This window comes from Pongo pygmaeus, chromosome 4, assembly GCF_028885625.2.
Source record: "Pongo pygmaeus isolate AG05252 chromosome 4, NHGRI_mPonPyg2-v2.0_pri, whole genome shotgun sequence".
NCBI classification, from domain to species: domain Eukaryota; kingdom Metazoa; phylum Chordata; class Mammalia; order Primates; family Hominidae; genus Pongo; species Pongo pygmaeus.
In genome coordinates, this window is record NC_072377.2 from 38,598,095 (window position 1) to 38,610,784 (window position 12,690).

General features: G+C 47.1%; 1 protein-coding gene across 4 annotated transcripts in view; it reads left to right on the top strand.

Annotated features, from left to right (window-relative positions):
- EGFLAM (EGF like, fibronectin type III and laminin G domains) overlaps positions 1 to 9,651 on the top strand; it is a 207,651-nt gene extending 198,000 nt beyond the window's left edge. For all 4 annotated transcript variants that reach the window (XM_054489179.2, XM_054489180.1, XM_063664745.1 and 1 more), the window contains 3 exons: positions 3,329 to 3,412; positions 7,546 to 7,649; positions 8,470 to 9,651. In XM_054489179.2, the coding sequence (XP_054345154.1) occupies positions 3,329 to 3,412; positions 7,546 to 7,649; positions 8,470 to 8,624 (343 nt within the window). In that variant the 3' untranslated portion in view covers positions 8,625 to 9,651. The remainder of the gene's footprint in view (positions 1 to 3,328; positions 3,413 to 7,545; positions 7,650 to 8,469) is intronic.
- The last annotated feature ends 3,039 nt before the right edge of the window (positions 9,652 to 12,690 follow it).

Consider the following 12,690-nt stretch of genomic DNA (forward strand, 5'->3'; position numbering starts at 1 on the left):
TTTGTTTTTGTTTTGTTTCATTTTGTTTTGTGATTGTATGTGGGCCATAAAACCTATCACTGGCGGGGTTTGTGAACATTGCTTGACCGTTCACAGTGAACATTGCCCGCTTAATTTCACCTCATCACATCTTCATGCAACGAAGAGGGCGAAGAGACTTGACATTAGCAAAGTGCCTTGTGCTACAATTTAAAGGGGACATGATTAAAAGTGCCACCACAGGAAAGCAGGAAGGTGGCCGAGTGGTTTCCAAAAGGCCTCACCTGAAGGTATTTCTGGGGGGCCCACCTTGGTGCTCTGGCTCACAGCCTCTTGTGCACACCAAGCTGAGCGGCTCAGAATAACCCATCATGGCAGCCAGGTTCCCAAGACATGGGTAGAGAAGTTAGACATACATTCTTATATCTGTTTGTTTCTACATTTTTATACCGAGGCATACTTTCCATGCCATGCACACCTGTTCAGTGTAGACCTTGATACATTTAGAATATGTAAACACTGAATCACTATCACCCAGAACAAGATATAGAACATGTCCACCACCCAAAAATGCTCCCTCATTCTTCTCCCGGTGAAGGTAACCACTCTTCTTGGTCATTTATGATTATATACATGAGGGAGCTTTTCCAGGGTGAGTATCAGCATGTCGGGGGGAAGTGGGAGGTTCTTTGGAGGGTCTGAAATCAGATGGAATTGAAGGGTTGGGGAATCAGGCCATGGAGAAGCCAACTGAGTTGCCCCCTCCCACAGTGATGGCTGGATTCCTGTCTGCCAATTTCATGGTTGACTCCCTAGAGCACATTCTGGCTCTTGGCCTGAACAGGAGAGTTGTTGGGCTGGAGAACAGAAGGAAGGGCACCCTTTGTCTAGATGGGCTCTTAGACAACTGAAAAGGTTTTCATTCACTGCACCACAATCATGTTCCAATCCAGCCTCCCTTCACTTACACAGCCAGGTCACCTTGATTCTGAGATCTGGGTGTTCCGGACTGCTTTGGTTATATATTGACAGCTTGTTGGCTTACTTTCACACATGGCTAGTCTTCCAGGAGAGGTGTGACATATTTAAGCCTTGGTGGCAACTTTCTCCTTCAACTTTCTCCTTGGGGTGCATTGTCAACCCCGTATCCAAGCTGCACTAAGTGCTGCCTCTGTTTGGAGTGGTGGGATTATTCATTTGGCTCCTATGATGTGCAGTGTTTCCTACATATGTCATATTACTTAGCATTCCCTAGGATTCTTCAGGGGAGGGATTATTATCCCCGTTTGACAGATGAGAATATGAAGCAAGTTGCCCAAGGTCACAGAGCTGTTAACTAGCAAGTCTGGGGATCAAGGCAGGTCCGCTGAATCTGAGTGTCCGTGCTCTTTCTATCACCCCACGCTGCCTCTCAGAATGGCCATAGATAGTAATTCAGCTAAGTTTCTGCCCACCAGCAACTTGCCCTATTTCCTATTCATTCAAGAAGTATTTAGCCACCAAATCATGAAATCTCAAAATTCCGCCGCCAGGCTGCTTTATACAAGGAGATACTTGATGTGGGAAAATTCATTAGAAAACAGTGGACTTTTCAGGGTCAGAGTGGCAGCTGTGTCCCAGGGTTTGTCAAGTCACCCCAAGTCCTATTCTTGGTTAAATGTCAATGGGCTGTGTGAGTTCTTTGAGCCTCCATTATTAAAGGAATGACCTATGGTGCTTTCTCTGGAGAAAGCCAAGCACTTTCTATTCTTGCTGTTTTCTCAGAATGAGTACATGCGAGTGCTTGTTAACTCATCCAGATTTTCTCTCGACATCCCTCTCTCTTGGACAATGAGGTGAAGGAGAGATATGTCCTCTTACAAAATGAGGAGGGAGTCATCCCAGGTGGAACATACTTCCCTTCAAAAGCTTGATGGCCTAGGGTTTATCGTATTATCCAGGGAAAGTCTGGGCAGTTGGCCCAGTGCCCGGGCTAGAGTAGTCACCCACTAAATATTTGTCGAATTAAATTTAATTAGAATAATTGAATGAACACTGGATTAAGGGGGATATTTCTCTCTGGTAACAACATGCTCATGTTTTCTGAAACCCTTATGGTATCGGGGTATCTGGGAACTGAAACAGAAAATAGGAAGCCACTAGAGAAACCTGATAGCAGAGTTAAATGGGATAAGAGCAGAGGATACACCAAGTTCAAGTTCTACGTTAGGTTTGTGATTTTAGGCAAATTCCCTTAATCTCTCTGGGGCTCACCCTACTCTGCAATGTTCAGTTTAAAAAAAAGTGAAAACAGATGTATTCATTTCTTAGGGCTCTGATAATAAATGACCACAAATTAGGTGGCTTAAAACAATAGAAATGGGCTCTCTCGCAGTTCTGAAGGCTAGAAATCCACCATGCAGTGTGAGGGTTGGCCTCTTCTGGAGGGTCTCAGGGAGAATTGGCTCCATGCCTGTCCCCCAGGTTTTGGTGGTGGCTGGCAGCCCTTGGCATTCCTTGCCTTGGAGATGCCCCATTCCAGTCCCTGCCTCCATCTTCCCATGGCGTTCCCTGTCTCTGTGTGTCTCTGGCGTCCAAATCTCTTCTCATAAAGATACCAGTCATATTGGATCCATGGCTGCCCTAATCCGGTATGACTTCATCTTAACTAATGAATCTGCAAAGACCCTATTTTCAAATAAGGTCACATTCTGAGGCTCTGGGTAGACATGAATTTGGCGGGTGGAGGGAGGTGGCAGACCATCATCGCAACACAGGATAGAACATTATACATGATAAAGCCCTTCTTGGTATTCCTGATACTCTAGTACTGATGTTGCCTTACATGAGGGCATTAAAAAACAATCTTGATAACATTATGCTAAGTGAAGTAAGCCAGTCACAGTCACAAAAAAGAAAAATACTCTATGCTGCCACTCATATGAGGTATGTAGAAGAATCAAATCCATGGAGTCAGAAGGTAGAAGGCTGGTTGTCAGGGGCTGCGGGGAGGGAAGAATGAGGGGTTATTATTTAATGCAATGCTTTTGCTTTGTAAGATGAGTTTTGGAGATTGCCAGCCCAACAATATGAATATGTACTTAATGCTACTTCACTGTATGCTTAAAAATGGTTACGATGGCCATGGTTATATTATGTATATTTTACCATAATTTAAAAGTCTGATAATTTTTAATTTCATGAACCAGCCTGGAAACCCAACAACTTTTATAACACTCTTGTTTTTTGTTAAGGAAACCGCAGTCTGAGTTGCAAAGAACTTTTGCCCTGAGAATCGTCTGTGAACCGTGTCTGCTTATGCCTCAGTGTTTTATTCTGTTCTCTGTCTTCTTCTTCTCCAATGCCTTAGCTATAACCTGGGCAGTGGTGTGGCATCCATCATGGTGAATGGCTCCTTCAACGATGGTCGGTGGCACCGAGTGAAGGCTGTTAGGTGAGTCCCTCCCGCAGCACGAGCCAGAGCCAGAGCTGAGCAGTGGTGGAATGTGGTGTCCAGTTCCCTTGTAGTCCCACTGTCCTGTTCCCCAACTTTGCCTGGCATCCTATTACCCCTGATCCAGGGCATTCAGGGAATTTTCTACCAACTCCCGCTGTGCCCTACACTGACACTAACAGGCCAGGGAAACTGAACCCCAAACCTTCATTAAGCAGTAACCTTCTGGAGAAGAAACCTTTTGATGGCTGAACTGGAAGAGCCTTGAGAGTTTAGGGTATGCGGACTTTAAAGAATGTTTGGGCCGGGCATGGTGGCTCACACCTGGAATCCCAGCACCTGGGGAGGCCAAGGCGGGTGGATCGCCTGAGCTCAGGAGTTTGAAACCAGCCTGAGTTACATGGCAAAACCCCGTCTCTACAAAAAATACAAAAATTGGCTGGGTGTGGTGGCACATGCCTATAATCCCAACTACTTGGGAGGCTGAGGTGGGAGGACCGCTTAAGCCTGGGAGATGGAGGTAGCAGGATCATGCCATTGCACTCCAGCCTGGGTGACAGAGTGAGACCTCATCTCAAAAAAAAAAAAAAGACTTTCAAATCTCATTGTACAGGCAATCCTCCCCCACCCCTCCGGCTTTTTTTTTTGTTTGTTTTGTTTTGAGACAGGGTCTCGCTCTGTCACCTAGGCTGGAGTACAGTGGTGTCATCATGGCTCAGTGCAGCCTTGCTTGACCTCCCAGGCTCAGGCAGTCATCCCACCTCAGCCTCTTGAGTAGCTGGGCCCACAGGTGTGCACCATCTGCCTTGCTATGTTGCCAGGGCTGGTCTCAACCTCCTGGCCTCAAGTAATTCTCCTGCCTTGGCCTCCCAAAGTGTTGGGATTTACAGGCATGAGCCACTGCACCTGGCTACTTTTTTTTTTTTTTTAACATTACCTAAACCTTAGAAGCTGACTGTATTTCACCCAGCCCCAATTACATATCTCCCCCATCACAGAGGTAATCACCATCCTGACTTCTGATTAACTTTGGATGAATCATTCCTTTGCTCTTCTTCATATAATAGTTTTACTATTAATACCTTTGTCCGTATTTCTAACAACATATTTTCGGAAATGAAATAGCAGGCTAAAACTTAGAAATGTTAATCTCGCAAGTTAGATGAAGGTCCCAGAAGATAAGCTGAAATGAGGGTCTGGTTGGGGTTCCCTGGGAATTTATCATAACCTTTTCTGGGGAAGCCAGTGGGTAAAGTCATGAGTGAGGCCTGGGAAACATGGCGCCCACCATGGCTACTTTCCTACTCAGCTCCCATATAGGCTGCAATGGAGAGAGCCTTGCTGGGCCCCCAACCCCTGGCTGCTGGGCCTGCCTTTGAAACCCTAGAGGAAATGGGGATACAGAGGCAGATCTGTGCCTCTCAGCTTCCCAGATGGTCTAGAAAGCCCTTGAGACAGAGGGTGATTTTGATGAAGTCCCAACTCTAACTTTCTGAAAAAAGAAATGTTTTCCCATCATGAATATCCACATGCTTGGATTTCAGATAGTTTCTAGACTACACGTCAAAAATTCAGAGTCTGGCCTAACTCCAAAATACTCCAAACTCTATGGCTTCTTACTTCTTCATTTCTCCCTCTTACCCATCTTTAAAGGGGCTTGGCCAGAGACATCCAAAGGAATATGAAATGCTTGAGCTCTTTACCTCTAACCACGCTTGATCCCTACAAATCCCCACCCTGGGAACATCAGGGGACAACACCCTTCTCCCAGTTTCCTTGGGTAGAGATCATTGGTAGAATACTCACACATTGTGGAATAATTTTTAAACCTTCCCAGTTGTTGTTGGGGTTTGATTATGTATATCAAGATACACACTGGTGAGGATACCAGGCGCTTCCTAGACATCTAAGGAAACTGATGTTAAATGATCTTCCCCTAGACTATACAACTGTTTGTGGGAAAAGCCAAGATTACAATCCCAGCTGAAAGCCCTTTCCATCCCACCCCATGATGAAACCCACCCAAAGCTAGGATTTCAGATGTTTGGGAGGGATAAGGCAGTGGAATATTCTACAGGAAGAATTTCACATGTCAGAGCGTCAAGCTGGGCACCATGCAGATGGCTCAGCAGACTTGGCTTTTCCTATTGGCATCATGGGATACCTCTCCTAGTGGGTCTTAGGTTGCAATGAGGTCTGAACAGAAGGAGTTGAGCCCAGGAACTGGATGAATGGGAGGATTCCAGCAGATACTGTGAGTTGTGAGCAGACAGGCCTAGAAGGGAAGAGTTCTCAGGGGGAACTGGGTCTAGGCCATGGATATCAATTATGGCAAGAAGGATTGAGCTGATACCTTAATTCTCTGTAGCAGGCTCCAGGGTTAGAGATAGGAGTGTCAATGAAAAGGAGATTGCCCAGGGGGCCTTGCTTTGGACAGTGTCTTGCTCTGGGGAATCCTGGTCTTGCAGGCATTAATCCCAGCAGAAAAGAGAAAATAAATTCCAGTTTATTAAACATCTCCGGGTGCCAGGTACTTTTCATACTTTGCCTCAGTTAATATTCACAGCAACTTAGGCTTTATAATCTTCATTTTGTGGATAAAAATGATAATGATATTGATAACAATAACAACACACTCCTCTACCAGTCTTTATAGAGCAAGATATGTATCAGGTATCATGCCCTGTGCTTTGTACGCATAACATCTCATCTCCACAATAATCTTGGGAGATGGGCATAGCTATTCCCATCTTAGGTGAGGACGCTGAAGCTCCACAGATTCACTTGTTCATTCATCATCTGGGATGAGCCTTATATTATTCCAGACACAGGAGATACCTCATTGAAGAAAATTAACATCCTTGCCTTGATGGTCTTGCATTCTAATGGGAAGCAACAGACAATAAGTAATAAACATGATAAAGAAGCATGTTATTATGTTAGAAGGTGACACCACATTTTTTCAAATCTAAGATGCCATCGATTATAAGGTATAGCTTCATTTTAGATATAAAAAATGAAAAAGTCTTAGACTTTATGAACTACAGTAAGTAGAAAAAAATGGAATATTTTAGAGTAATTTTTTTAAGGCAGGGCAAGCAAGGCAAGCTGTTGCGGGTTCTGCCTGTCACAGCATTCAGATACAGGATTCTAAGAAAGCACTTCCCAAATGGGAAGTTTGTGGTCTCAAAGATGGGGACAGAACAAGAGAAAGTTCTCTAAAGCTCTAGAAGAGTTGCTATCAAGAAGTGAAGCCTGAGTGAGTCCACACCCTAGTGCTATAGAAGCAAATGTATTTGCTTGAAAAAGGCTCATGGGGCTGGATAGGTTTGAAAAATAGCTTTGAAAACTACAAAGCCCTTGCCACCAATGAACACCTCCCTTTTCCTGTCTTCAGAGTCACTTTAGGGCTCTGTGGGTCCTTTAGAAACTTCTGAGCCAGTCTTCTCATAGAACAATCTTATACCTACAAAAACTGCTTCATTGGCTTCTCATTCTACTTAGAATCCCAGCTCCCCATGGCTTCCCATGCCTTGCCACAAGCTCTCCTGGGCTTCCCCTGAAATTTCTTCCCTGGCCCGCTCACCTTCAGGATAACTTCTCAACTCCTTACAAGCGGTTGACCGTTTGCCTGGGGCTTCACCTTTCCCAGCTCCAGTGTTCTGTGAGTTCCATTTGTGCTAACCCCTGCTCTTTCTCCTTGCTGTTGTTGCTTTCTCTGTTTGCATAACCTTCTCCTTCACTTGACTTACCTACCCAGCCTACAAGACTCATTTTGGACAGAATCTCCTCTGAGCAGCTTTTTCTGACCATCTCTCTAATAACTGTCCTCTCTCTAGTCTAAGTTAGGCGCTGCTCCTCTGATGTAATTCCACAGCACCCTTGTGGTCTTTACCATGGAGTGCTGGCACTGTGTTGTCATTCACAGTTTGACTTTTTGTCTTCCTCAGTAGACCACAGTCTCCTGAGGGCCACACATTTGCTTTTTGCTTTGATTTCTGCAGCCCCATCATGTAGCACAGTACCTGGCACATAGTGGGTCCTTTAATACATTTGTATTGAAATGAATGAATGATTGAATGAACTCCAAAAATGCCGGGCTTTTTGTTCTTTTTTGTTTTGGTGTTTTGCAGGGATGGCCAGTCAGGAAAGATAACCGTGGATGACTATGGAGCCAGAACAGGCAAATCCCCAGGCATGATGCGGCAGCTTAACATCAATGGAGCTCTGTATGTGGGTAAGTGACCGACCTTCGACCAAAGCAAAATTAGGCCAGTGATTTTCTTGTTAGTCTCCCATTTGCTGTGCCGAGGCTGTGCACTTTGCTGGATCAAATACCTGTAAATCAGGAAGCCCTCCAGATATTCCATTCTTTCATTTTCTGAACTGCTGACTCATGGCTGAGGGGGCAGGAAGGGCTCCCTTCGATGCTTTTATGCTTTGGACAGATCCATCAGGAAAACCAGGCTTTTCTTGTTTATAGAACAGGAACCTGCTAAATATAGCTCCATGAATTCTCTCTGACAAAACAGGACCTGTCTTTCTTTCCCCTTGCAGAATAGAATGACTAGTATTTCTGTAAATGGCTCATTATAATTAATTCACTAGTGCAGACACATAAAAATGAAAAGCTATTTTTATCTATATGATATTTTCTATTGAAAGCATTCGACATCAGTGCATTTGTTTTGGTTTAAGATGACATCACTTCTAACTACACACTGCATTCTGTTGACATTATACCACAGTTCAAAATTTACTAGACACTATTTTGGTCTCAAGGTCTCAGTTGGGCCAGAAATCACACATGAGGAATGAATTTATAGCTTTTGATTGTGTACAAACTGATCCAAGTCAATCTGTTCCTTCAAGGATAATTATGAAATAGAGAGAGATGAGGTACCGAGCAGCTCAAGGGGCCCACAGCCCTAACGTATCCTGTGAATCAAGGGATGCCTTGGTCAGCAGCCATTCAAGGGCCCCAAACTGGAACCCTGACCTTGCCCTGCTGACACCTGCCCTTTGGCTCACCTCATCTCCCTCTTGTTTCCTGGCAGGTGGAATGAAGGAAATTGCTCTGCACACTAACAGGCAATATATGAGAGGGCTTGTGGGCTGTATCTCTCACTTCACCCTGTCCACCGATTACCACATTTCCCTCGTAGAAGATGCCGTGGATGGGAAAAACATCAACACTTGTGGAGCCAAGTAACACCAGCTGGCCTTGCCCAAGGGACAGAGCCTTCTATTCTGAGAATCCCAGGGGCCCTCAGACCCTGCCTGATGCTATATGCAGAGGCCCAGGGACCAGGTGTGTTTCTTCTCACCAAGGAGAAAGTACACACTGATGAGAAACTAAGAACCAAAACAGGCATCCCTGGGTGGCCTTTCCTGCTGACACTCCACGAGCTGACCCAGCAGAATTCTCTGTGTAGGAAGCATCGGACTTTGTCCATTGAATATGTAGCGGCTGCCAGAGATCACACATCAATGCAAATTCCAGAGCCTGTCTGCTATAGCTCAATGACTGTGTTGTGATTCATAGTACATTAAAAAGAGAGAGAGAGAGAAAGAAACCCGCAGGGCAGTATTAAAATACTCCTCTCCTTCCCTGACTCATGGCACTCTTCCTGACAGCAGAATGACTGTGCGACCTTGAACTTCACATTTCCCACCTTGGCCCGTGGGTTGTTTGGATTAACCCCTTCCACTCCTTACTGGCTGGTTCACTGTTCTGACTAGTCCATGAAAATAAAGATGGAAGGAGAACAAACACAGAATCATAATCATAATGTGGCCCCCTTCCCCAGAGCTTACCTCGAATGTGAAATCCCTACTTTTTATAATGCAGAGTTAAGGAGCTGAGCCCCCATGATTTTATAGCTGTACTTTTGTATGTGTATATTTTTATAGCTGCAGACTGTCCACACAGTATACTTTTGGAAGTTTGGGTGGATGACCCTGAATTCTTGCACACCTTTCCTAAAAATTTCTCCCAAAAGAGACTTGTTTGGGCCGTTTGTGGTGTCAGTGGAATGGATAGGTAACTCGGGTGGGCAACTTGGGGAGCTGACCGTTCTCTTTTGGTAAATGTTGACGGCTCAAGGGGATGAATATGAAGCTTTCCAAGATAAGCAGATTAAAAGGAACATGTGTTACCGAGGTAGGTCACTGTCATTTTTGTTTTAAGAGAGGGGGAATATCTATAGTAAACTTGAATAAAGGGGACAAAGCTAGAACTTATTCATTCATTCATTCACTTATGGAGGTGTTACTGATTTTGTGGAGGTCAGATCCATACTAGTGGACACTAATACAATCAGTGTTCCTAAGGCTGTGCAGGGGTGGGGGGACATGCTGTCAGATGGTCTGAGCATCTGGGTGAGAACCAGAGAAACAGGACTTCTTCCTTCTGTACCATGAGCTGTGCCCCTTTGCTATGCATGCACATGACCCCAGAGACAGCTGGTTCACTGGCAGATCCCCATGATGGACTTACTAAGGGAAAGGTGAGATGAACACTGCCCCCAAAGAGGGGGAAAATATGATCTAACTTATGCAAGAGCCTATAATTAGTCCCAGTCTTGACTCTACTTTTGTTTGTGCAGCATTCATTCAGCAAATACTTTTGGGGTTTGTGCAAGGCACAGTTTTAAGCACATAATGTAATTCTAAAAGATGAATAAACTAGAGAGGTTCACTTTGTGCCCCAATCTCCTGTCTTTGGGAAGCTTTGATGGCCAGGATCCTTTCTCCCAGAGGAATCATGGTAATCATCATCATCATCATCATCCACTCCTAGACACATAATCTTATATGAGTGCAATCCGGAGAAAGGCCGTATGGTAGAAAGTGGGTCCTCCACCTCCCAGACACCCTTGCCTCAACACCTCTTCCTTTGATACTGTTGGGGCCAGTGCTTCCCAAGATGTCATGGAGTTGCTTTTACAGCCCATTTTGATGGATTCCCTCCAGCCATACATATCATTGTGATCTTAGCAAAGTATTCAGCTGAACTGAAGCTAGAATTGCTGTTGCTGATGAGTTGTTGTTCCATGGAAGTGTTATCCAGAGAAAAATGCAATGACCCAGGGATGCAGGCCTGGGAGTAGAACCACCTGCCTCTGGGTGGGAAGCAGATGAGGCTAACGGGAGAAGAGTGACGTGATGACAGGGTCAGGGGAGTAGGGATCTGACAGGTGAGAGAGCAGCAGAGTGGAGGGACCCAAGAGTAGCTGGTGACCTGGGAGGCTCAGGGTCAGAGGACAGGGTAAGAGACAGTGTATCCCATGTGGGCTCCTGGGTGTCCAGATGTCTCTCTATGTGTATCTGCTGTCATGGCCACAATAATGCTGCATAACAAAAATCACAAAACTGCAATGGCATACAGCAACGAGTGTTTATTCCTCATGCACCTTGAGTGGTCAGCTTGGCAGCTCTGCCAATCTTGGCTGGGCTTGACTAGGTGGATCTTCTGGTGTCAGTTGGACTTGCTCACACGTGTCAGGGTTGCTAATTCAGGACAGCCTTGGCTGGGTTGGTGAGGTGGCTTGTGTCTGCTCCTTGTGTTTCTTGTCCTCCTCCTGGGCTAATGGGCTGGCCTGAGCATGCCCTTCTCCTAACAATGGGGGAGGGCACGAGCACGAGAGTAAAGGTGGAAGGCCTTTCGCAGCCTCGGCTTGGCACTGCCACACCCCACTCATCTGTGGATTCAAGAGAGGAAGAAACGGGCCGGCCCCCACGTGACATATGGGCTCTTCTCCAGCATGAGAGAACTACTAAGCTGCCTGGCGGAGGGCATGGACTCAGCAGCGTGGAAAAGCGTCACTGCTGATGCAATCGGTCCACCCCAGCAAGTCCTATGTCATTCACAGCAGGGTGCAGTAGGGATGCCGTGACCCCCTGGCCATAGCTCTTCTCCGACCTTCTCTAACCCTTGGGGCTGGAGGCAAGGTCCATGATGTTCTCAGTGCCCAGCCAGGCCAGGCCTGATGGGAGCAGCAGCCGCCCTCCCCCATCGCAATGCGGTGCCCTCTCTTCCCCTTGTCCTCCTTCCACCTGCTCCCTGACACTTGGCAGCTGGCCCTGTTGCTGTTCTGAGGAGGAGGGACTGGACCGGCCGGAAGATGGGATCTGTGCCTGGCTTTTGGGTAGCCGCTGTGGGGAGAGCATGTTGAAGGCTGGCCAGGCTCTTGGCTGAAAAGAAAAGTTTGGGGTGTCGCCAGGGAGCTCAGAGGCTAACAGCAGTCCCTGTCCTAGGGAGGAAGGATAGAGTGGGGCACGGGATCCTGAAAAGCTTTTCTCCCACAATCAGGGTCTGAGAAAATTCCCTGGAACCTCCCACATGTTCGAAGCAAGGGTGACCGGGTGTGGGGTGAGGATGTCCTTGCTTTTCCTATTAAGATGGCCTTCCATAACCCTGCATGTTCCTGAAGCCCCGTCTCAAGATTTCTCTCAGGAAGGTCTGTGGGGTCTTCTGTGTCCCCCTCCTGCGGTTGCCCAGGCGGCTGCCCCGGCCTGCCTGCCGCTCTGAAGGCCGCGCCGCTCTCCCTCCTGGTATTTGTCTTTCATTTCCTGACCCAGTCCCGCTCCCGTCTCCGGGCCCCTCCAACACAAACAGGCCGGCTGGTGTCCACACACGGACTGCCCTGCTGGCACGGGCACTGGCGCTTTCCTGCTGCTGACCCCTCTTCTTCCTCTCTGCCCACCTCCTCCCCTGGCCCTGCAGGAGCTGCTGCCTCCTCCCTGCGTGGGAGGAAGGAGCTCGGGAAAGCGCCCAGAGCTGGAGCTGGCAGGCCCAGGGCTTTCCACTTGGAGGAAACGCTGCATTTTTCACCTTTAACCCAGAAAAATATGGTTCTCAGAAAGCTTGTTTTTAGCACTGTGAGTTCCCAAAGGAGGAAGAATAGGCAGTAGGAGGGGCCCCCAGCCTCTCTGAGCCCCGACAGCAACCCCCAGCCCAGAAGGCCGTTCTTCCTGGGAGGGAATGACCGAGGGGCAGCCTGCAGAGGCCCAGCTGCAAGAAAATAAAGGCAGAGAATTCCAGCTTCAAGAGGAAAGACAATACTTTAGGAGAGGAGCCTGGACAAGGCATGAGCCACTTCCCACCTCCTCCCTGCCTCTTCCAGCTCCTGCCCAGTCCAGGAACGCCTAGTAGTTGCCCTTGGAGCTGGGGGTCAGTCCGGGCGTGCCCACCACCGCCCAGACCCTTAGCTGAGTAGGGGGTAAGATTAGCTTATCAAAGGCGGGAACGACGTTCTCCAGCACTTTCTCCCTGC